At 60.1% G+C, this 21,690-nt stretch overlaps 3 protein-coding genes across 3 annotated transcripts; all 3 read left to right on the forward strand.

The window, feature by feature from the left end:
• The first annotated feature begins 388 nt into the window (after positions 1–388).
• Positions 389–4,694, forward strand: MADCAM1 (mucosal vascular addressin cell adhesion molecule 1). The gene is made up of 5 exons (XM_037504703.2): positions 389–458; positions 694–960; positions 1,424–1,747; positions 3,204–3,614; positions 4,316–4,694. The coding sequence occupies exons 1-5, from the start codon at positions 389–391 to the stop codon at positions 4,423–4,425; spliced, it is 1,182 nt and encodes a 393-aa protein (XP_037360600.1). The 3' UTR covers positions 4,426–4,694.
• Positions 4,695–5,770: 1,076 nt separating this feature from the next.
• On the forward strand, positions 5,771–9,586 carry TPGS1 (tubulin polyglutamylase complex subunit 1). Its single transcript, XM_037504884.2, has 2 exons — positions 5,771–6,144; positions 8,776–9,586. The coding sequence occupies exons 1-2, from the start codon at positions 5,771–5,773 to the stop codon at positions 9,311–9,313; spliced, it is 912 nt and encodes a 303-aa protein (XP_037360781.1). The 3' UTR covers positions 9,314–9,586.
• Positions 9,587–13,976: 4,390 nt separating this feature from the next.
• On the forward strand, positions 13,977–21,469 carry CDC34 (cell division cycle 34, ubiqiutin conjugating enzyme). The gene is made up of 5 exons (XM_037504885.1): positions 13,977–14,356; positions 16,759–16,845; positions 16,940–17,037; positions 17,746–17,880; positions 21,218–21,469. Exons 1-5 carry the CDS (start codon positions 14,180–14,182, stop codon positions 21,429–21,431), a joined length of 711 nt encoding a protein of 236 aa, XP_037360782.1. The 5' UTR covers positions 13,977–14,179; the 3' UTR covers positions 21,432–21,469.
• The last annotated feature ends 221 nt before the right edge of the window (positions 21,470–21,690 follow it).

A 21,690-nucleotide genomic window follows, 5' to 3' on the forward strand; every position in this document is an offset into this window, starting at 1 on the left:
CCCCCAGGCTGCTGGGCAGTGAAGGGGAGAGTCCCCGGCACTGGGCTGGCCCCTGCACCAGCCTGGGCCTGGGTGGGGACTCCAGTCCCTCCGCAGCCACCTTCCTGGGCCGCCCCCTCCCGCCCTTCCCATGCCCAGCGCCCACACCTGGATTCTGCCCAGACCTTCCCGCCCATTCTCCTGATCGCTGCCGCCCCCCCATCTCTGGCCCCCAGCCCCCCCTCTCCAGGGAGTGGGGGGATCAGGCCGGAGAAACCCTCCTCTGGAAACCCCCTCCCCCAGCAGCTGCAGGACGGGGAGGGGGTAGAGTCCCGGGGCACCAGGAAGGAGCCCCGGGCGCCGCTATATAAGCCACTCCCCGCCGGCCCGGCCGGGGCAAGGCGGCAGCATGGAGCGGGGCCTGGCCCTCCTGCCCCTCCTCGTGGGGCTCCTCCAGCCAGGCCGCGGCCACGGAGGAGGTTTCCAGAGGGGAGGCCGAGGAGCGAGGAGGGCGCTCCCCAGGGAGCGGGTTCAGCGAAGAGGGGGCTCAGCCAAAGGGGGGGCTTGAGGGGAGGGACTGGCGCAGTGCGGGGCAGGGGAGGAGCGCGCTGTGGCTGGCGCGCAAATGGGGCTGGGGGCCTGGGGGGCCTGGGGGGTCTGGGGGGCCTGGGGGGCCTGGGGGTCCAGGCCTCTCTGAAAGCGCTCTGCCCGCAGGTGGGTCCCTGGAGGTGGAGCCCCCTGAGGCGGCCGTGGCCCTGGGCGGGTTTCTGCAGCTCACCTGCCGCCTGAGCTGCTCGGACCCTGCCAAGGCCTCTGTGGCATGGAAGGGCCTGGACACCAGCCTGGGCTGCGTGGAGCAGGCCGGGGAGAGCAGCGTGCTGACCGTGCGCAACGCCTCCCTGGCAGACGAGGGCACGCAGATGTGCCAGGGCTCCTGCGGGAACGTCACCCACCTAAAGACCGTGATGATCCGAGTGTTTGGTGAGCCCCACCCTCCAGGCACCTCTGCTCAGGCCAGGCCCACCCAGCGGCCCTGCTCTACCTCTGGCTCTGCGCCACCTCTTCCCAGAAGCCTTCCCAGATTGTCAACGGCCCCAAAGCCTGAGTCCAGTTACTCCTCGGTGGCTCAAGTCTGTCCCCTCTTCTCTGCATTACCACCACCAGGCCTCCCAGCTTTCATTCTCTGGGCCCCCAGCACCCCCAAATTCCACATCCCTGACTCCTTGCTGTTGCTGCTCTGGAGCCTTTCTCAGGACATAGCCACATGGGGGTTGGGGGTGACCACTGGGTCTTCCCAGTCCCGGTGCACCAGCAGCCCCCACTCACCCCACACCCCTCCTCAGGGCCCAGGCTGACTCTATGGTTTCAGCCCGCCCCTGAATTCTGTGGGTGGGTCCCCCACTTACGGGTAGCTCTCCTTCTCTGCGTTTGTCTCCATCCACAGCCTTCCCAGACCAGCTGACCGTGTCCCCAGCAGTGCTGGTGGCCAGGCGGGACCAGAAGGTGGCCTGCACAGCCCACAACGTCACTCCCTGTGACCCCGGCTCCCTTTCATTTTCCCTGCTCCTGGGGAACCAGGAACTGGAGGGAGTTCAGGTTCTGGGCAGGGAAGAGGAAGAGGAACCCCAAGACGGTGAGGATTTGCTGTTTCGAGTGACAGAGCATTGGCTGCTGCCCCCCTTCGAGCCCCCCATCCTGCCTACTCTCCACTGCCAAGCCACCATGAGGCTGCCTGGTTTGGAGCTGAGCCGCCGGCTCCCCATCCCAGGTGAGTCTACAGGGTTCCCTAAAAGGTGGACTCAGGTACAGGGCCCTAGTTTCAGGAACCCTGCACCTGCTGTGCCTCCATCAGATGGACCACGAGCCCCACAACGGTGGGAAGAGGCCTTCCATCCTTGGGGGTCCTTCTGGGAAGCCAGAGTGGTGCTTCACTTGCTTATTTCAACAGCTTGACCAAGCACTGACCCTGGACCCTGAGCCAGGCCCCATGAGGTCCTGTCCCCCACTGCCCACAGCCCCCTGGGGTTCCCAGTTCCCTCGACTGAAGAGCCCACATCCTCCCTGCATTACCTGCCCCTCCATCACCCCCCTCGCCTCTTTCCTCTTTCCCACCCCCCCCCCCCCCCTCCAGTCACGGAAGGATCCTCACTGTCTATCACACCAGGCTGGTTCTGCCCCAGGGCCTTTGCATGAGCTGTGCCCTTTGGAATGTTCTAACTGCAGCTCTCTCACTGGCTCCCCCTCACCTCCCTCAGGTCATCTTCCCACAGAAGCTTCCCCTGACCTCCCTATCTAAAGGGTCACCACCCCTTTTCACACATGTACATGTATGTACACAAACACACTGCTGTGTTTCTTGACACTTTTGATCAACATCTGTTCTCATTATTATTTCTATCACCTCCTGGGAAGTGGAGATGGGCCTACGCCTCCCTCCCCTGTGTCTGTCTTGTTCATGGCTGTATCCCCAGTGGCTAAACTGTGCCAGGTACACAGTAGGTACGCTGAACATAGTAGGTGCTCAGGAGGTACATTCTGATGAGAAAATGAAGTGTTCCGGTGCTTAGCACACAGTGGGTGTTCTGTTCAAGCCAGATGTGATTAATGTAAGCAACACGTGTGTGAACTGGGGCAGGAAGTGCCCACATCATGAAGACCTGCCAACCACACACCAGAAAGGCAGGGGTTCTCGTTCTCTGTCAGGGCACCCTGAAACTCACCTAAATGTGCTTGAGGTCACTGAGAAGATTGGAGCAGAGAGCTCCCAGGGGAATAGGGTAGAGGTCGGGGCCAGAGAGGGCTGTGGTGGGAGGACCCGCCATGAAAACCACCAGAGTTGAAAGGTGTCTTATGGTAGGACATACAAATCCGCCTCCCCTGCGCCCTCAGTCTCCCCATCTGCGCCACAAGATGGAGCAGAAAACCTCTCTCACCTTCTCACTCCTGGGGCCAACCCTCCCCTCTCCCACTTCCCAGTCCCCTAATAAAATCCAGTACTCACTGATCCTCACTCTCCAAGGCAGCCCCCTTTACAGTTGGGGAAAGTGCTGGGGTGGGGGAGCCCTGACTAACCCCAGGCCTCCTCGGACCCACTGGGTTGCCCTCCGATTTGCCCAAGTGACCCAGGAGAGGTTCTGATCCAGCCCTGTGGTCCAGATAGAGAGACTGAGACAGGACAGGGGCGTAAGGCAGCAAGGAGAAAAACCAATCACCCCCTTTTCCAGTCCTGCCCATCTCCACTTCCAAGGAGCCCCTGGTTACAACCTCCCTGCAGACCACCCCGGAGCAGGATTCCAGCCTCCACCCTCCAGCCTCCACCCTCCAGCCTCCACCCTCCAGCCCCTGGAGTCCTGGCCTCACACCTGACAACAGCTCCACCGGACCCTGCCACCTCGAGATCCACCAGTCGCCAGTGCCAGGGGGTCTGGAGCTGCTGTGTGAGGCCACCTGTGGCACAGAGGGGACCGTGCACTGGACCCAGGCCCCCGGCGGTCTGGCAGCCTATGAGTGGCGGAAGGCCGGAACCCGGGCCTGGCTGAGCGTGCAGTGGGCTAAGTGCAGCCCTGAGGGCTGGTTCCAGTGTCAGCTGGATCCAGGGGGCCGGAAGACGAACCTCTATCTGGTTCCGGAAATGTGTGAGTTTTAGGGGCTGAGAAGGAACAGGTGGGAGCTGGGAGGGAGGGAAGCCTCACAATAAAACTGTAAGCAAGGAAGTGCTGCCTCAGTTTCCCCAATTGTCCACTGGGCATCCCAACAACGCTGTAACAGTCACCTGGCAAGACCACGGTGGAATTCCATGTAGACTGGAGCCACGCACATTTCACAGCACTTGGTAAACTCTAAGTTTTATAGATTACAAGTCTGTGTGATAGAAACGGGATGGTCACTTAATTAATTTTGAATTTTCTAGTAGCACAGAGAAAAAGTAAAACTGAGTTTGATGATGTATTTTATTAAACCAGTATACCTCCAACATCACCTTCCCCACAAATCTTCAAAGTGTGCCCTGCGTTTGATCTGACAGCCCCTTCTGTTCAGACTGGCCACGTTTCCAATGCGGGCACTGCGAGCGGTTAGAAGTGGACAACCCACTTCTAACTGGAAGGTCTTATGTAAATTTCAAAAGATTCGCTCTAAACCCTGTGGCTATTTCCGGGGGGGGGGGGGGGGGGTGTGCTCATTTCAAATGGTACAAATGTAAAGTTAAATTGTAGAATTGTAAACTGTCAAGTCCTTTGTAAAATTTCAGGTGAATTGAGAAGCCCGTTGCCAACTGTGCTGGGTTTCTCTGCAAAACCTGCAGAGGGGTTCAGGGCACCTGGTGCTTCTTCCCCAGGTTACGCCTCAACGTCCCCAGATCTGTGGACAGGCAGCTTGGTGCTGGGGCTGCTCCTCCTAGCACTCCTCGCCTATCGCCTGAGGAAGCACTGCCAGCCTGCCCGCTGACCACCCCTACCAGCTCCCCTGGGCCTCCTGCCCCACCTGGACCCGAGGGCGGGAACAGGCGTGGCCCCTCCTCACGTGGCTGGCTTTCCTTCTGCTTGGCTGCAACCAGAGGACCTTGCAGGGTTGTGAACAGGGCAAGGGGTTGCCAGGGGACCCTTGCACTGACAGCCCCAGCACCCGCAGCTTCCTCAGCTGGCTGTTTCTCTTCAGTGGGGCCCCTGGAGACACACCCCCGAACAGGGCCGAGCTGGAGAATAAATGGTATCTGGTCTGAGTTCCGTGGTTCCGGTCGTGATTTGAAGATGCTGCAATCCTCTGTGTACCTATTCTCTGTACTGGTGACTCCCAGAAAGGAGATAGCCAGACTCTAGCCCCGCCGGCCAGGTATCCGGGAGGGGAGGGAGTAAGACGGGGCTTGCTCCGCCCAAGAGCGGGAGGACACAAATACTTGCGCCTGTGCCTGGGTGTGGGGACAGGGGCGCTTACGCAGTCACTAGGGGTCCTCAAAAAAGCAGGGAACGTATTTGGTGGGGAAAGACACAGCGGAGAAGCGGCTTTTTAAGGGGAGCTGCATCTCTTTTGGGTGGCGGTAGGCTCGGGGGAGCGGGCAGAGGTGAGCAAGCGGGAGCCCCCGGGGACCCCTCGACGCCTGGGACTGAAGCCCGCGGACGCTGGGGAGCCGAGGCAGAGGCTCGCGGGACCGCAGGTTCCATCGAAGCAAGATCCCTCTGGTGGTGAAGACGAGTACAAGCCCAGGAGGGGCAGCGGAATCGGAGACGGTCCATTCGCGCGAACACGCACTCGGGGATGGCGAGTGTGGGAACCCGGAGCAGATCCCCAGTCCCGCCGGGGGTGGCGGGGCTTCACCCACCCGGCGAGCCACAAACTCGGGCTATAAACTCGGGCTGGGCGAGGGGAAGGGCGGGCTGGGTGCGAAGACCCAGAAGAAAATCACAAAAGGGGGCGGGCGGGAGCGGCGCACAGCCGGGCGTCTGGGCGGACCTTCCCTCCCCAGCCCCGCGGGGCTTCTCTGGTAACCAGGGAGACTGGTTGCTAGGGAAACACTCTAAAAAAGGACTCGCCCACTACCAAGATGGCCTGCTTTGCGGCTTCATGCCAGAAACTAAGCCCTTCCTAGGTAGCCATCTTGGAGTCTGGCAAGACTCACGTTAGGGGTCTAAACCCGCCGGCACGCAACGGAGAAAACGAAAGCTCGGAATTCCTGTTAGAACCTACGGGAAAGGATGGCCGGCTGCGGTCAGTTCAGCGTTCCCCCGCCCACGGGAGCTGGGAACTTCCTGCCCTTAACCAAGATGGCCGCCGAGGCGCCACGGCACTATGAAATATGGCGGCGCTTCCGGTCCCGCTGCCCTCAGCGAAGATGGCGGCAGTGGACAAGCGACGGCCGGCGTCGGTCCAGGCGGCCAGTTTCCCGGACAGCGGCCGGCCGGCGGTGTCCCGAGCGACGGCAACGGCCGAGAGCGAGGAGGACTTCCTGCGGCAGGTCGGCGTGACGGAGATGCTGCGCACAGCCCTGCTGAAGGTGCTGGAGGCGCGACCCGAAGAGCCGATCGCTTTCCTGGCGCACTACTTCGAGAACATGGGACTGCGCTCGCCGGCGAGCGGCGGCGCCGGGGAGCCCCCGGGCCAGCTCCTGCTGCAGCAGCAGCGCCTGGGCCGCGCGCTGTGGCACCTTCGCCTGGCTCATCACTCCCAGAGGTGCGGGGCGGGGCGGGGCCGGGCTGGGTGGGTGGGGGCTGCGGCCCGGCTTTCAACCTCCAGTGCCCCGCGTGGCTCCCGGGCCGACGCGCGGAGCTTGCTAGGCTGCTGGATGAACCCAGACAAGGGTGCGGGGCGTGCATCACCCGGGGTAGCTTGCAACTCTAGCCAGCTTTGCCTCCTGTGATGCCTTATTGCAAATTCTGAATTTCACCACTTTTGAAAATCATGGAGCCCAGGGAGGATTTGGTCCAGGGTCAGCAGCGGAGCAAGTCCTGTCAGCCAGTACCCTCCTGGCTGCCTTTTTACCAGCATCCATTAAGCCAGAAAATGAGTATTTACAGGACTGGGCTGGGGAGATATGGAGCAGCCCATTCACTCAAGGTCCCACTGCTGACATCAGGGCTTCTCTGTGGAAGGCTATACGCGGTACTGAGGGGGACTGAATCACATCCCTAGCCCCATTCATTGGACACTAGAACCACCCCCCCCGTTTAACAACCACAGATCCCCAGACGTTCCCAGACATTGCCCAGTGTCCACCTTGGGGCAGGATTTCCCCTGTTGCTTCCTCTGCCCCCCACCCCACCCCACCAAGAATCGCTAAAGTGAAGTCTCCTGTGTCACTTTCTGGACACATTCATAAATATATATGTATATATTTTTTAATTGCTCTGTGTAGCGCTGACACGGATGACGCCTACAATAAATAGCTAATGCCTACATCACAGATGGTGAAACTGAGGCCCAGAGCCCATGGTCCCACCATGGAGCCAAGATTTGAGCCCGGACTTGCCAGGTGCAGAGCTTGTAGCCACCATGATTCAGCAGATGATTTCACAGGGAGTGTACAAGCCTCCTGGGCCGGGGGAGCCCCTGGGGCTTGGAGGTGAGACCTCACCTCGAGACTGGGTGTCGGAGCCTCTGGGCCTCTGCCCAGTCTTCCCTCATGACTCTGATCTCACTGGGCTGTAATTACCCCTCTGTGCATTTTACTGCCCCTCAAGGCCAGGAGCATCCAATAAACATCTGCACAGCCTGGCTGAATCCCAGCCCTGGTTAAACCAGTGGACGTGTCCAACCTAAGCACCCTGCCTGCGTCCTGCAAGAGCCCTGAGGTGCCAGTGAGGAAGGCAGAGACTGACATGCATGTGGATCCCTGGAAGAAGTGGGGGGAGGTCCAGGGAAAGCTATACACAGAGGTGCTCCATGAACACTTAGGGACCCCAATTTTGGCTGCTCTGACTGCTGCCTCCAGAAAGGAATGAACTAATTCCAAAAACGGGCCAACAGGTTCCAGAAGAGAGGCCTTGGCGCAGTCAGTGATCGCAGGCCATCTGGGTATCCGTCAGGATGAGCAGTCACTCATGGTTACAGACAACCCTGAAACCTCTGACCTCAGCACACCGAAGTTTCTCTTTTCGCCTATACCTCAGGAGTCAGCAGGGGCTCTGCTCACAGAATCTTGCCATGAGCTTACAGTCAGGGCAGTGGGGAGCAGGCCATGGGGACAGTGCAGATGCTGTTAAAATGGCCATTGAGAGGGGACCTCATGTCCTATGCTTGAGTCTCAGTGGCCGAAGCCAGCTCAGGGCACAGCCTCACTTGGGGGTCCCGAGGGCTGTGGTAGGGGGAGCCGGTGGAGAATTGTTGATGGCTCCATGGCTGCCAGCCCTGGTGTTCGTGCCCCGTCCCGTCCCCTCCCATGTCTGCAAACCAATGGCACCAGATTTGCTACCCAGACACAAGGAGAGTGGCTGTGCCTGCACTCTGTATAGGGGCTCCCTGCTGATGATTGGCCAGGACCCCAGGTGGGGAGCACGAGGCCCCGGCTCTGGCCTGACATGGTGTGGCTATACTCCGGCTGCAACCTCCTGAGAGACAGAGCCTCCCATCAGGTCTCTGACATAGAAACAGAGAGGTGATAGATGCTTGTTCTGCTTCAGGCCACTGGGTCATTGTAACGTAAGCATCCTCACAGATGCCTGCTGTTGACTCACACCAGACCATCCCAAACTTACTTTTCTGGTGAAAAGAGTGAATAAAAGCCCCCACGGGGTTGTTATGAGGCATCTGGGGGAGTGGTGGCAACTGTGTTGATGGGAGCAAGTGTGGCCTTTCATGAGCCACAACTGCCCCTCCCCCCACAGTGTGTCAATGAGGGCCCAAAGATGGGGGGAAAGAGAGGGGTTTATAGCCAGATGGGCTGAGGACCGAGTCCCTCTGGGAGAGAGACCCCAGACAGCTGCACTCCCACCTCTGGGTCTCGGTTTCCTCCTCTCTAAGGGGCTTCAGTCCAGGGAGTTACTGCCCAGCACAGCAGTGGTGCCTGGGCGGCGCCCGTGTGCTGGATCGGCCTGCACGCTGGCCTGCGCCATGTAATCAGTCAGAAGGCGGTGACTGCTACGAAAAAATGTAGGAGGGGCTAGAGAATCAGGGCAGACCCCACTGAAAAGGTGGCATTTGAGCAGACTCCAGTCGCGGGAGCCCGAGGAAGGGCACTCCAGGTGGAGGGCACAGCCGGGCGAGGGCCCTGTCCAGCCACGACAGGTGCGCTGGAGAACAAGGGGGGGGCGGAAGCCGTGCAGGTGGTGCTGGCTCTGCACTGGCCCAATGCCCCTCTGCCCGCAGGACGGCCTTCAACAACAACGTGGGCGTGGCCTACGAGTGCCTGAGCGCCAGTGGGCTCAAGAAGAAGCCAGGGCTGGATGGACGCACCTACAGTGAGCTGCTCAAGCGCATCTGCCGGGACGGGGAGGCCCCCGAGGAAGTCGTGGCGCCGCTGCTACGCAAGATCCAGTGCCGGGACCACGAGGCGGTGCCTCTAGATGTCTTCCGCACTGGCATGCTCACCTGCTTCGTGCTGCTGGAGTTTGTGGCTCGGGCCAGCGCGCTCTACCAGCTGCTGGAGGACCCCACCCTGGCCGTGGCTGACCGCCGTGTGGGCCAGGCCGTGCTGGACACCCTGGAGGGAGCCCTGCAGGCCGGCGACAATGCCACGGCACCCGCCCGCTACCTGGAGGCCGGCTCCCGCCTGGGGCCTGACAGCCTGGCGCTGGCCATGGACCGTGCTGTGGTGGCCAGACGACCTAGCAACCCCATGACGCGGGAGGAGTTCCTGGAGAAAGCGGCCACCCTCTTCATTGCCAAGGTCAAGCCGGTGGGCTGAACCCCCTCCTCACACTTGCCTGCTCCCTCTGCCCAGACTGGGGACGTAGGCATACAGGTCTATCTCACCGGATCCGGGGTGAACACGGATCGGGGCCAGGACCCGGCTGCCCTGCATGCAAAGGAAGTGCAGGAAGCCTCCCCCACACCTAGCTTCCTGCCAGGAATGATGCCCTAGCCCCTTCGGTGGGGAGCCCAGGACCCCAGTAATAATAAAGTATATCCCCAAGGCTGACCTGGTGTGTGTGCTCCCCCACTTCCCAACACCATGTCCACAAAAATGTTCCTCCACTCAGACCGCACACCTGCCACACTTGCCAGACAACACCTGGACATGCAGGTGCCCCTGCGTTCAGCTTTCTGGGAGCAGAGAGCAGTGAGTGCCCTGTACCCACCAGTTCCAAAACCCAGTAGGTCCAGCCTGAAGGCTCTGGATAGGACCAGTCCCCGAGCTAGGATCCCCCACAGGCCCTGCCCAGTTAGTTCCTGCCTGACCCGCGGCTTCCAGGTTGTCAGAGGCAGAGCTCAGCTGGGCAGGTAATAGCAGAGTAGCCACTTCCAGCTCCTGCAGTGTTCACGGCCCAACACTACCCTATAAGGAAGGTAAATTACTCCCCTGTTTGGCAGGTGGGGAAACTGAGGCCCTGGAGGTGAAGAGTCATGCTGTCAGCAAGGGGCCCAAGTAAGGATTCCAACCCAGGCCCCGCTCCAGAACCCACCCCATGCTGTGACTGCCCCCGCTGTCCAGTCTTTGCAGAACCAACACGGATCTGTCCAGTCCCTCCCACCAAGACCCCATGGCCCTTCTCTCCTCACGTCCCCTCTCAGGAGTGGGGCCGTTCCTTACATGTAAAATCCAGGGGAGCAGGATCAGGTCTGGGGCTGGGACAGTGGCTGGCAGGTGATCCTCGCCCCGTCCCCTCCTCCATGAGCAGGAGTCAGCCCTAGCCGGGCCTTTCTTAAGTACACCATGGCAGGCCACCTTGCCTCCCACCTCCCACCCTGCCTCGGTGTAGGGCCGGCAAGGAGCCAACATCCCAGACCCCACGCCCTTCCAGAACCTCACATGTTTTCACAACAGCCACGACAATAATTTCCATTTGCTCACTTTTCCAGAAGCTCATGTTTTCCACAGTAGACAAAGTAATACAATATTCGACACTCCCAGAACCCCGTGAGTCTTCCACAGAAGACACATTTCTGTTTGACTCTTCCAGAACCTCACTACTTCCCGTCAAAAGGCAGAGCAAGTGGTGGAAACTGTGTCACCTCTCCTTGAACGTGACTTCTGTGACACTGTACAATGCCCAAGGCAAGGTCATAAAGGCAACCCCCTCCACGGGACATGCCCAGGGCTCAGCCTGTCACAAGGAGGCTTGGAACCGATCCTGCTTTGCAGATTCCTGAGCTAGAGAAATGTTCTTGTTTTAGCTACCAGTTGCTTTGTTACGCGGCAAAGGGTGACCGGAAACTAAAGATCAGTGCCCCACTCGCCAGTGTAAGCTCTAACGACCGCCAGTGGAGATGGTACAAGTGTGGGCACAGGGTCCCCACAGTCTGGGGACCACTAAATGGGGCTGGCAACACTGGACAAAAGGGGGCTGAAGCCACTGCCAGCATGTAGCCCACAGCTGGGCAGATCTGCATTAAGTGCCCCACTGTCCTGAAGGCCAGGCCAGGGTCGCCGGCATAGGTGGTTCCGAGAACACATGGACCCAAGTACCTTGTAGGTAACTGGACCATAGGGGCATCACTCCCTCCTGGTGATCAGAAACTGACACCAGTGTGTACTGGGTCTTGCGGGTGCCCCCCGGTCCCCACCCAGCTGCCCTGTGAGGCGCACGTGGCCCTGCAGGCTGTATACCTCCCTCGGCAGTGTGGCCAGAGTAGAGACCAGGTACAAAAAACTGTCCCCTTGCTTCAGGTAGAGTGAACTCGGCAGCTCACATTCCAGGCTCTATCCCATCAGGCGGAGGCCAGCTCCAGCCAGGACCACCTCCCCTGCACCCCGCCTTCCTCACTGCCCGAGTCACCACCACACCTGACCCAGGGCCCAGAGTCCCGTTTGTCATGATCCCAGTTGGACTGTGGCCGACAGTCTTCAGCTGACCTATCCTGAAGCCCCTCGCATAGAATGAACACGGAATGTGCAGCCCTCCCCTCTGCAACCCCCCTTCCCGGCGTCCCACGCCTCCGCACGCCCTGCCCATGCCTCCATGATGCTTCTTCCCAGGCCTCCCAGGAAGGTCTCCTCTTTTCCCAGCTTCTCTGCCTTCCTCCAGGGCCTCTCCTTGCCCCTAGAATGCTCTGCGCTTGGTGTCTTAGCATCTATGGCTTCACTTGCTGCCTGGTCCCCCAAGATTCTAAAGTCACGTCGTGGACTGGCCCTGCACCTCCGCCCTCCCCCCACCCCAGCACCACGGCCTGCTGGGCCCGAAACCTGGAGGGCAGACCTGTGGGCAGCAGCCAGACCTGGGGTTCCTCTGGAGTGTCTGGGCTCCTCCATGTAGCTCCCGGCCCTTCCTGGCAGCTAGGCAGAGCCTAGGATTGACTGCCCTCCTCCTCCCCATAAGTTGACCCCAAATTCTCGTGGTTCCTCAGCTGATGCTCACCCCTTGGTATAGCCAGCATCCCTGTGATGTGGGTGACACCCCGCAAGGGAGTGCTCCAGGAACCTAGGTATGTGACTCCTCCAGCCAGTGAGATACAGCCTGGGACTCTTTTTTTGGGGGGAGGGTTGAGCCAGGAGGACCTCAGCCAGGGTAATGGGATCATGTCATGACACGAGGCCTGTAAACACAGCCAGCGCTCAGGAAAGCTGAGCCAAGAGACTTCCAGTTTCTATTCTTGCCTCTGTCCTCATGCTCTGCCCCCGGCACATCGGCCTGGCCCCACCTTGCAATCTCTGCACGCCTGCACGTCCCAGTCTTTCATTCCATTTTGGGCTCTGCTCGAATGTCTACTTGTGAGAAACGCCTCCCCTGGCCCAAGCCAAAATAACCTCCCCGCACCAGTCCTTTTACTAACACCTCACCAAGCTTGTTATTCTTTGTAAGAATTTTTTGTTCTGTGCACTGCTCTATCCCCAGCACCTGGGAGCGTGGCTGGAAGGCCAGGAATCAATGAGTCAGTTTTCCTGATGAAGAACCTGAAACTCATAGAAGCAACTGTATTCAATTCCTATGGCCACTGTAACAAATTACCACAATGATAGTGACTTACAACAACACAAATTTATTATTTCACAGTTCTGAAGCTCTGAAATCCTAAAACCAAAGTATCAGCAGAGCCCAGGTCTTCCCAGCTCAACCTCCCCAGAAGTCCCACGGCCAGCCGCATCTCCCTGGCCAGCAGTCACTTGCTTATTCCCAACTTGTTACCTTTTCCAGCTTCTATAGGTGGCTGCATCCTGGGCTAAATGCCCCTTCCTCCCTGTTCAAAGCACATCATTCCAACCTCTGCTTCCATCATCACATCGCCCTCTCTCTGATGTTCTGACTCCAAGGTTAGGACATGGACATCTGTGGGAGGCATTATTCCCTACCTGTCAGTAACGAAGCCCATCTGCATGAACTGGAGGAGGCAAAGCCACAGTGGGTCTGTGCCCGCCAGAGTACACTGGCCCCCAGGCAGCCTTGTCTTCTGACTCCATGTCCCTCTCCCCTTAGGGTCCACATTCTTCATCATGCATCCACTTTTGCTTCACTCCTGCAGCCCCTCTGCTTCCTGAAAGCCTATCTTCCTTCCCAACAGGGCATAACTGCAGAAATACACTACAGTGAAGTTTCTATGTTGAGTTTTGCAAATATTATCTCATGTAGCCCATTTTACAGATAAAGAGAGGCTTGATTGAGCATTTGAGGGCCATTTCCAAGGTCATGACAGAACCTAGAATTGAGGTCAGCGTGAAAGGTCAGCCTGAGATAAGGGTACAGCCAAGGCTAGAGCTCACCTGAGGGTGGGTGGAAGTCTAGGGGCTCAGCAGGGAAAGGGGAGACATCTCCCCAGTTTCTCTGGGGAAGAGCATCTTGCCAGCTTCATGTTTGCGGACCTGGCCGGTTTGCAGACCTGCCTCCAAGGGGCTGACAGTACTCTGGCCGACCCCTGGAACCCTAGGACCCCTCGCTGTCCTCCGGGAGCCTTTTTAAGGCCCAGAGGTCGGTCCTAGGCTCAGCCTCTCGCGGGCGGGGACTCCGAGGCCCCGGCACCGGGCCGAGGCGCCCGCTGGGGACGGCCGAAGCCCCGCCCGCCCGCCGCCGCGGACCCCGCCCCGACTGACCCCAACCCCAATTCCCGGCCCCAGCCCCGCCCGCGTTGTGGACGTCACAAAAAAGGCCAAAAGCCGGCGGGCCGGGGAGCGGGCGCGGCCCAGCCCTGCCGCCTCCCGGCGCACAGGCGTCCGGGGCGCTCGCCAGAGCCGGGCGGCCGCGGCCTCCAAGCGCGTCGGAAGCGCCAAGGCGCCTGCGCGCTCGGCCCCCTCCCTCCGGGGGTCCCCTCCGGGGGTCGGGCTCGGGGCGGGGGAGGGAACGCCCCACGTCCCGGCGTGCCCCGCGGGCGGGCGCGCAGGCGCGGGCGGGCCGGTGGCAGCGCGCAGGCGCGGCGCGGGCCGGTGGCAGCGCGCAGGCGCGGCGCGGGCCGGGCCGGGCCGGGCGGGGCTGAGGCCGGCGCGGTGTGGGAGGCGGCGCCCGGGCGGGTGGAGCGCTCGGAGGCCCAGGGCGGCGGCGCCGGCGGCGGTGGCAGCGGCGGCGCAGAGGAGCCAGGCGGCGGCCCCGACCCCGGCGGCGCCCTCCCGGCGGCGGCCCCGCGGCCCGGCCCGTCCCGCGCCCTCGCGGCGGCCCCGGGCCCCGCCGCCGCCGCCGCCGCCGCCATGGCCCGGCCGCTGGTGCCCAGCTCGCAGAAGGCGCTGCTGCTCGAGCTCAAGGGGCTGCAGGAAGAGCCGGTCGAGGGCTTCCGGGTGACCCTGGTGGACGAGGGCGACCTGTACAACTGGGAGGTGGCCATCTTCGGGCCCCCCAACACCTACTACGAGGGCGGCTACTTCAAGGTGAGCTGCGGCCCCGCCGGCCCGGAGACCCGCCCGCGCCCGCCGCGGCTCCGGGAGAGGACGCCCGCCCTCCACGCTCCACGCTCCACCCTCCACCCTCTTTGTGTCTGGGCGGGGGTCCCGGCTCGCCCGGGGAGACAAAGGGACGCCCGGAGCCCGCCCGCGGCGGGGGGGCGCGGCCCTCCCGGGACAGGTTCCACCGCGGGCCCAGACGGGACCTTGGCGGCTGAGCCCGCTTGGAAAACGGCAGCCCTTGCCGGCAGCAGCCCCCAGCGCCGGGCTCTGGCGGCCTCTGCCGCGAGGGTGAAGCCGGGCGCCCACGCCCACCCGCCCCCGGCCGGCCCGGCCCCTGCCAGCGGCCCCGCGTCCCGGCTCAGAAGCCCTGGCCTCCCCCCAGCTGACCTTTTTCAGGTTCCGCTGTGGAGCTGGCTTCCCCTGGCCCAAATCTCACACGCTGGCCGTTTCTTCTGTACTCTGTGGGGTTTCGTCCCAAGTGGCTCCTTGTTGTTGCTGGTAGCAGAGAGCCCCCTCCCTGGAACTGGGTGTGTTTCTGTCTCGTGTGGCAAAGGATTCGGACCAAAATCAGGGCAGCTTTGGGCACCTCAAGACCTGAGCTACAGCCTTGCAGAGCTCAGGACAAATCAGGCGGTCTCCCTGTACACAAGGTGGGGAGTAAGCCCTCAGCCTAGCCACACACACCCCTCCCCGCCCCCATCAGCCTGCAGAGAGCCCAGCAGCTCTGCCATACTCCGTTCTGCCTGGGTAGGGGTAGAAAGCACCACTAGGCCAGACTTCGGCGGGCAGGGCATGGTTCCCATCACCACTAGCACAGATGTCTGTGTTTGCACTTTGAGCTAATGTCTTAGCTGTGCCTGCTCAGTAGCCTGGAGGGAACAGCCTGGCCTGCAGGGGGATGATTCCTGGGTGGAGATTCCCTCTTTGCTGGGGCGGAATGGAGGATAAGTGTGAACATCCCTCCCCTTGCAGAGAACAGATTGGGAGCCTAATTATTTAACCAGCCCCCTTCCTGTCGCCTCTTTGGGGAGCAGAGGTATGAGACTTGGAGCTGCTCAGAGCCAGGATAAGGGCCCCAACCTGAGAGCAGGCCAGATCTCTTAAGGACGGGTACGGTTTTCTGGTGATTTCCTTTCAGTAGGTTGCCAGGGGTATCAGTAGAGCCTCCCAGGCTGGCGCTGAGGGATAATGCTGATTTTTCTAGAGAAGAATGGATTGGGGATGGGGCTCTGCCATAGACTTGGGTCACATCTGCCATAGGGTCTGTCCTCAGAGAAGCCATTAAGGGACCCAGGTCATCCTGAACCCCGACTTTCAACTCCTTCCCCTGGGTTAGTTGGGGAGTTGTAGGGGGAAGACCCACAGGAAATGTGAAAATGCGGGGATTGGCACCATCACTTCCCAACTCCTCCTTTATGCCCTGGGGACAATGCAGAGAGCTCTGGAAAGGTGCCAGTGTTCCCTCCCTGCTGTGTGCTTGGGCCGGTACTATTCTTCCCTGAGCCTCAATTGCCCCGTGATCAAGACATCTCCAAGTTCTGAAAATGGGAGACTTGGAGCTTGGTGGGTGCTGGGTGCAGAGGAGCCTGCCCCTACTGCGCTGAGGAAGCTGCGGCCATCACTTAGAAGCTAAGTTCCAGCTGAGTTCTGAGACCTGAGTTCTAGGCTTGCTCTGTGGTGCTGACAAGTTACTTTCCTCCCAGGACGCAGCATATTCACCAGAGAGCTCAGGGACTTCCCTTAAATACCCCACGTGCCCCCTGCCTTGGAGGGTGAATCTCCAGAGGTGGCAAAGGTGTCCCACCATGTCCCCCAATGCCCCGCTTGGCCCCGAGGGCCTGAAGTCCAGCTAGAGTCCTGATGACGGGCATTGGGGCTGACACAAGCAGCGTCTCCTTGCCTGCTGTGGACTCACCGGCTTTGTCACCAGGTAGTCAGCCCTTCCTGGTGCCCTCACCCTTCACGATGAGCCCTGTGAGTGGAGCGTCCATCAGCAGCCGACTCGCCTCCTCTCTTGGCGCAGCCCAGGAAGGTTTCAGGAGTGATCACCAGGGAACAGCATCAGTTCCAACCCTCTCCATTGCCTCAGACTGGGTCTGAGTATCTGCTCCTGTGCTGGGTCCTGCTGTGTGCTGGTGTGAACTGGCCACACTCCCTGGACCTGGGGTCTTGGGGACAGGATCCTGGGCCGGTACTGATTCCTCAGCAGCAGACTGGAGGACGGGCTCGGTTCAGGTGATCCTGAACAAGCCCAGGGCAGCCTGTTGTGAACCTCACCCCGGGCCTGTGAGGAGTATGGGCAGCAGGCAGTGTCCCTCCGTGTTTTCACATCTGTGGGCAGCCTGGCCTAGCTGAGCCCCCTGCTGTCTGCTCCCCCACTCCCACAGGCACGCCTCAAGTTCCCCATCGACTACCCTTACTCCCCGCCAGCATTCCGGTTCCTGACCAAGATGTGGCACCCCAACATCTATGAGGTGAGCATGCCCCGCCTGACCCCTCTAGTGGGGGTGGGCAGGGGACTTGGGGTCACAGGACCCAGTATGGCACTGACCCTCCTGTCCCGCACAGACAGGGGACGTGTGCATCTCTATCCTCCACCCCCCCGTCGATGACCCCCAGAGTGGGGAGCTGCCCTCGGAGCGGTGGAACCCCACCCAGAATGTCAGGTGAGGCTGGGCTAGGCACACAGCCCCTTCTCCCCCCCACCCCGCTTCCTGTGTCCTTGAACTTCTTGTTCCTGTGGGGTTTCCTCAAGCCTGGAGACACAGACATGGGAAGACAAACCTTGTGGTTCTCAGGGCCACCGTGCTCTATAGTGCATCTGGCCTCCCCAAGAATACTTTGGGGCCCCCGGCTCCACTTCACTGGCCTCCCTCTTTCCTTAACCCCGCAGAGCCCAGCCACCTGCATCCTCACCCTGAATAGGCTGGCTCCTGAATGCAGACACCCTGTCTCCTGGTCCACATGTCCTTTGTCCAGCCCAGGCCATAGTAAAACTTGGTAGCATGAAGGAACCCAGTCACGCGGGGGGTGGGAGGGTTTCAGGGGGAGGCAGGTTGGTTCTCTGCCCACACGCTTCATGTCTGGAAGCAGGGTGTGCAACAGAGTGGGGGAGGAGGCAGGTGGAGAGGCCAGAGCTCAGCCCCCTGTCCTGGGAACCTAAAGCACAGCCAGTGGTGGTGAGAGGCCCATGTCAGTGCCCCGTGGGTGAGGGTGTCTCCAGAAGCTTCCTCGCTCTGAGAGCAGCGGGTTCTGGGCTCCTGTGAGTGGCAGCCACTGCAAGCTATGCCTTTGCTTCTTGCTGCAAGCTAGTCCTGGCCTCCCAGAGAGTGGCATCCCCACACCTTCTGCCCACTGACCCCGTGCTCCTGCAGGACCATCCTCCTGAGCGTCATCTCCCTCCTCAACGAGCCTAACACCTTCTCTCCGGCCAACGTAGACGCCTCAGTGATGTACAGGAAGTGGAAAGAAAGCAAGGGCAGGGATCGGGAGTACACAGACATCATCCGGTGAGGAGGTCACAGAGGGGCTCAACCCACGGGGTGGGGCAACGAGGGATGGTGTGTGTGGCTCAAGGCACATAGTGCACAGAGTGGCCCGCATGTAATGCGTGTGTTAGGTGTGCACATATGTGTTGTCATATATGGGCAGAAAGTCGGGCACGTAAATACCAGGTGTCCACCATCACATCTTGACAAGGCCATGCCCTGTCCCTCTGCTTTGTAACCAAAATACCAGAGACTCCTGGTCCTTGTTCTGCCCAGCTGGCTCCCTGTTACGATGCAGGCAGTGCCTCCTCGGGACAGCAGGCCTTCCTGCTCACGCTGCCTGTAACTAGGGTGTGCAGCTCAACTGTTGGCTCTTAAATGCCGTGTGACCCCACCTCAGCGCGTGTGCAAATGTCCTGTTCCGTGAGCACTCTGTTTCACGTGTCGTTTTGTCAGGGAAATGTTTTTCTTACATTACTGAGATCATGTTTCTGTAGCGTCTTTTCCATTAATAAATCTCAGCTGTGAACCATTTATGTGTATAATTTTGAAATCTGGAGTCATTTTCTAAAGGCAGAGAAGCCATCGTGGAGTTAGTACATGTAGTAGTCTTTCCTAGAAAAAACTTTTCCTGATTCTGAGAGCAACATGTTACTCTGAATTTGCCCTCCATTCTCATTGTAGCTGTTTCCGGCCTTCTCCCTTGTGCAGGCGCGTCCGTGAAGGGGCCTTTCACACACCGAATCTTTGGGTCCCAGGAGCCCAGTCAGGGCGGTTTGTTCACACCTGGCAGCGCTGGGCCTCAGCTTGGTCCCTCAACCGCCTTCTCTTCCTTGTTTTGTTCTGAGAACTGCTGCGGCCAGTGTCACTCTAGCGCAGCGTTCCTGACTTGTTTCGTGGCACACTGCACCATTCATACGGTTTTGTCATGTACTTTCTTAGGTTGTCTCTTGCTTATTAATTAGAAAATAAATAAGCAGTTAGTTACAGCTGTTCCAGACCTGGGTGTTTACACTACGTGGAGGCTTGAGTACACACTAGTTTGCACACAAATGTTTGCAGCAGCTCTGGTTCGCCCAAGGCTGGCGACATCCCAAATGTCCATCAGCCTGGGAAGGGTGGGCTGGTCAGGCTGCCTAATGGCGGCATCTCTACCGTATGTGCCAGAGGAAGCCAGGCTGAAGGAGAACAGACTGCCATCCGGGATGTGGGGAGCTCAGGCGGCATGGCTGTCAGGAGGGGAGTTTGAAAGGTACAGACACCTCTGGTGGGGACTATGCCCTGGGTGTGCGCGGGCAGACCAGCACTGCAGTTGTGTTGCTGATGCTGCAGAAACGCTTCTTAAGAAGGGAACGTGCATTTGCACCCAAGTGTAAATAAGAGTAAAAGCCCCACAACCCTGGTGTCCTCTTGGTGTGCCTTCCCATTGTCCACCTGGACTGTCCCTTCTGCCCTGCCGGTCACGCCGCTCCCAGCCTGCACCACTGGCCTTTGCCCAGAACTGTCTTTCTAGAACATGGTGGAAATGCAGAGGCTCCACCTGTGTAGCTGCTGCTTTCCTTTGCCTCACCACCGAGCTCTGTCCACATGGTGTCATGTGCTTGCTTCTCTCCCCATGTGACATTCCTCTGGTTAGAGCCACGCAGCACTGCTGCTTCCCCTGCCTCCCGGGAAGCTGGTTCCCATGTTTTCTACACACATATGAGCACAACATGTGCATGTACCAAACATGTGTGAGTGCGATGTGTGCTCACTGACGGGTGGCTGTGTCTGTGCACCTGTAGCGGTGTGCGTGAGCACTTGTGCCCGTGCAGACAGGCTCTCAGGCTCAGTGTGCACACGCTAGGCTGCCGGAGGGCTTCTGGGGTCAGCACCTCGCACACATCCTGCAGGTGAGCTGGCCTTTGTCTTTCAGATGCTGCATCGTGAGCTCGTGCATTCTAGACAGGTGTATACCTGTGCACACCAGACAAGTGGGGGATTTTGTGGGGTTGGTGGCCTTGCACATGGTACAGGTGACCTACTGCCCATTTGCATGTGTGTGTGTCAACGGGGTTAACAAGATTTCATGGGTTGACGACCTTGCAGTGTTCAGCCCCGCCTGCTTTGCAGCGCACGCTGGTTTATTTCCATTTCTTTAGCCTTAGGTACAGTTGTTTGAATTCCTCTTACAGGCGTGGCCTGGCTCTCCTGGTTGTATGTGGTAGTTTACATAAGCGGAGTTCAGTGCTGTTTCCTGGCGAGATCGAGATCGCAGAGTCAGTCCTGTGCGTTTTGTCCGCATACCCACACACACCAGGTGGCGGGGCTGTAAGCGGACGGGCGGCCCCTCCTGCTGTGTGCCCCTGCTACCTGATGTGCCCTCCCACTCCTGAGCGGGAGGCCCTCGGCAGGGCTTGGGGGGCGCGGGGCTGGGGTGAGTACCTGCTTGGCTCCTCCAGAGGGCCCTACCCGTGTGCCCAGCTGCCTGCCCCAGTTCTCCTGGCTGCCTCCCACGTGGCACCAAAATAAAAACCAGTCTATTTTTATCCTCAGCGCTCCCTGTGGGCCAGCGCACATGTGCCACAGGAGCGGGCGCGATGGCAGCGCCGTGCTGACTGCTCACTCCCGGGGCTGTGCTCCCGTGGTGCTGCTGCTGCGGCGATGGAGCCTCTGCTGCTCAGAGGTCTCAGCACCTGCTGGAACTTTGAGGTTCCAGTTTCAGACATAGTTCATGCCGAGACGTTGGGTGTGTGCCCCCCGGTAGGAGCTGCTACTCTGTGCCCCTGCCTGTTCCCCGTCACCATGAGAAGGCTTTCCTGGCCTGCCAGCCCCTCACGAACGGCAGTGTGCTCCACCGGAGAGCGGCAGGCTGAGGAACACAGTAATGGGGCGTCTGATGCGGCTTCCTGGGTGTGACTCTATTCTCCCGCTCCTGGGCACTCCTCGGCCCCTCCCTGTGCATCGCCACCCCCGCGCAAGCTTTCCCTGTTAGGAGGGCTGGCGGGCAAGGAGAAGTGCCCTGCTCCACGTCCGCGGTAGCAGACTGCAGCCCGCCCCTGCCGACGGCCCGTCTGGGAGGTTAAATGGTCGTTTGGTGCAGCACTTGGACCTAGCCTGGCGGCGCCTGCCCTATGGGATGCCGTGTCTCAGGATCACGGTGGAGGGTCCCTGCGTGCAGAGCTCTTCTGCCTGCGGGGCCCCCTGCGGCCCCGAGCATGCCCCCTCCCTGTCCTGGCGGCCTTGCGTGCCAACTCCCGAGAGCTCTGCCTGCTCACCTTCTTCCCATTGGAGGGACGACAGGCTCTTCCTACCTGCTGTGAGACCCCGTGGGGACAGGCCTCTGTGGTGCTGAGTCCCTGCCCATCTGTCCCCCCAGGAAGCAGGTCCTGGGGACCAAGGTGGATGCGGAGCGGGATGGTGTGAAGGTGCCCACCACGCTGGCCGAGTACTGCGTGAAGACCAAGGCCCCGGTGCCCGACGAGGGCTCAGACCTGTTCTACGACGACTACTACGAGGATGGCGAGGCCGAGGCCGAGGCCGACAGCTGCTTCGGGGATGATGAGGACGACTCCGGCAACGAGGAGTCCTGACACCACATCCCCCGAATAAACTTACAAATTTTACCTCACCAGGCCCAGACTGTGTGGGCTTTTGGGGGCTCTTGACGCCAAGACTACCTCACAGGAGGTGTGTGTGCGGTCCCCTCGGGTTCTTTCCTTATTCTCACCTTTTCCTGTTTGTTCTGGATTTTCCTCTGCTTCGGTGAGGGGGCCGCTGCCACGTGTCCCTCTGGCCCTCCTGTGCTGGTCACCTGACGCGTGCCGGTCCACAGGGCCCCCTGGCCAGAGC

The sequence above is a fragment of the Talpa occidentalis genome, unplaced genomic scaffold (assembly GCF_014898055.3).
Source record: "Talpa occidentalis isolate TD23 unplaced genomic scaffold, MPIMG_talOcc4v2.1 talOcc4.12, whole genome shotgun sequence".
Taxonomy (NCBI): Eukaryota; Metazoa; Chordata; class Mammalia; order Eulipotyphla; family Talpidae; genus Talpa; species Talpa occidentalis.

Excerpts from the sequence above, each read along its gene's own strand:
- MADCAM1 (XM_037504703.2), top strand. The coding sequence starts at position 389 with ATGGAGCGGGGCCTGGCCCTCCTGCCCCTCCTCGTGGGGCTCCTCCAG. Across the intron at positions 961-1,423 it reads CGTGATGATCCGAGTGTTTG|CCTTCCCAGACCAGCTGACC; the intron begins GTGAGCCCCACC and ends CTCCATCCACAG. Across the intron at positions 3,615-4,315 it reads CTATCTGGTTCCGGAAATGT|GTTACGCCTCAACGTCCCCA; the intron begins GTGAGTTTTAGG and ends CTTCTTCCCCAG.
- TPGS1 (XM_037504884.2), top strand. The coding sequence starts at position 5,771 with ATGGCGGCGCTTCCGGTCCCGCTGCCCTCAGCGAAGATGGCGGCAGTG. Across the intron at positions 6,145-8,775 it reads CTGGCTCATCACTCCCAGAG|GACGGCCTTCAACAACAACG; the intron begins GTGCGGGGCGGG and ends CTCTGCCCGCAG.
- CDC34 (XM_037504885.1), top strand. The coding sequence starts at position 14,180 with ATGGCCCGGCCGCTGGTGCCCAGCTCGCAGAAGGCGCTGCTGCTCGAG. Across the intron at positions 14,357-16,758 it reads ACGAGGGCGGCTACTTCAAG|GCACGCCTCAAGTTCCCCAT; the intron begins GTGAGCTGCGGC and ends CCACTCCCACAG. Across the intron at positions 17,038-17,745 it reads AACCCCACCCAGAATGTCAG|GACCATCCTCCTGAGCGTCA; the intron begins GTGAGGCTGGGC and ends GTGCTCCTGCAG.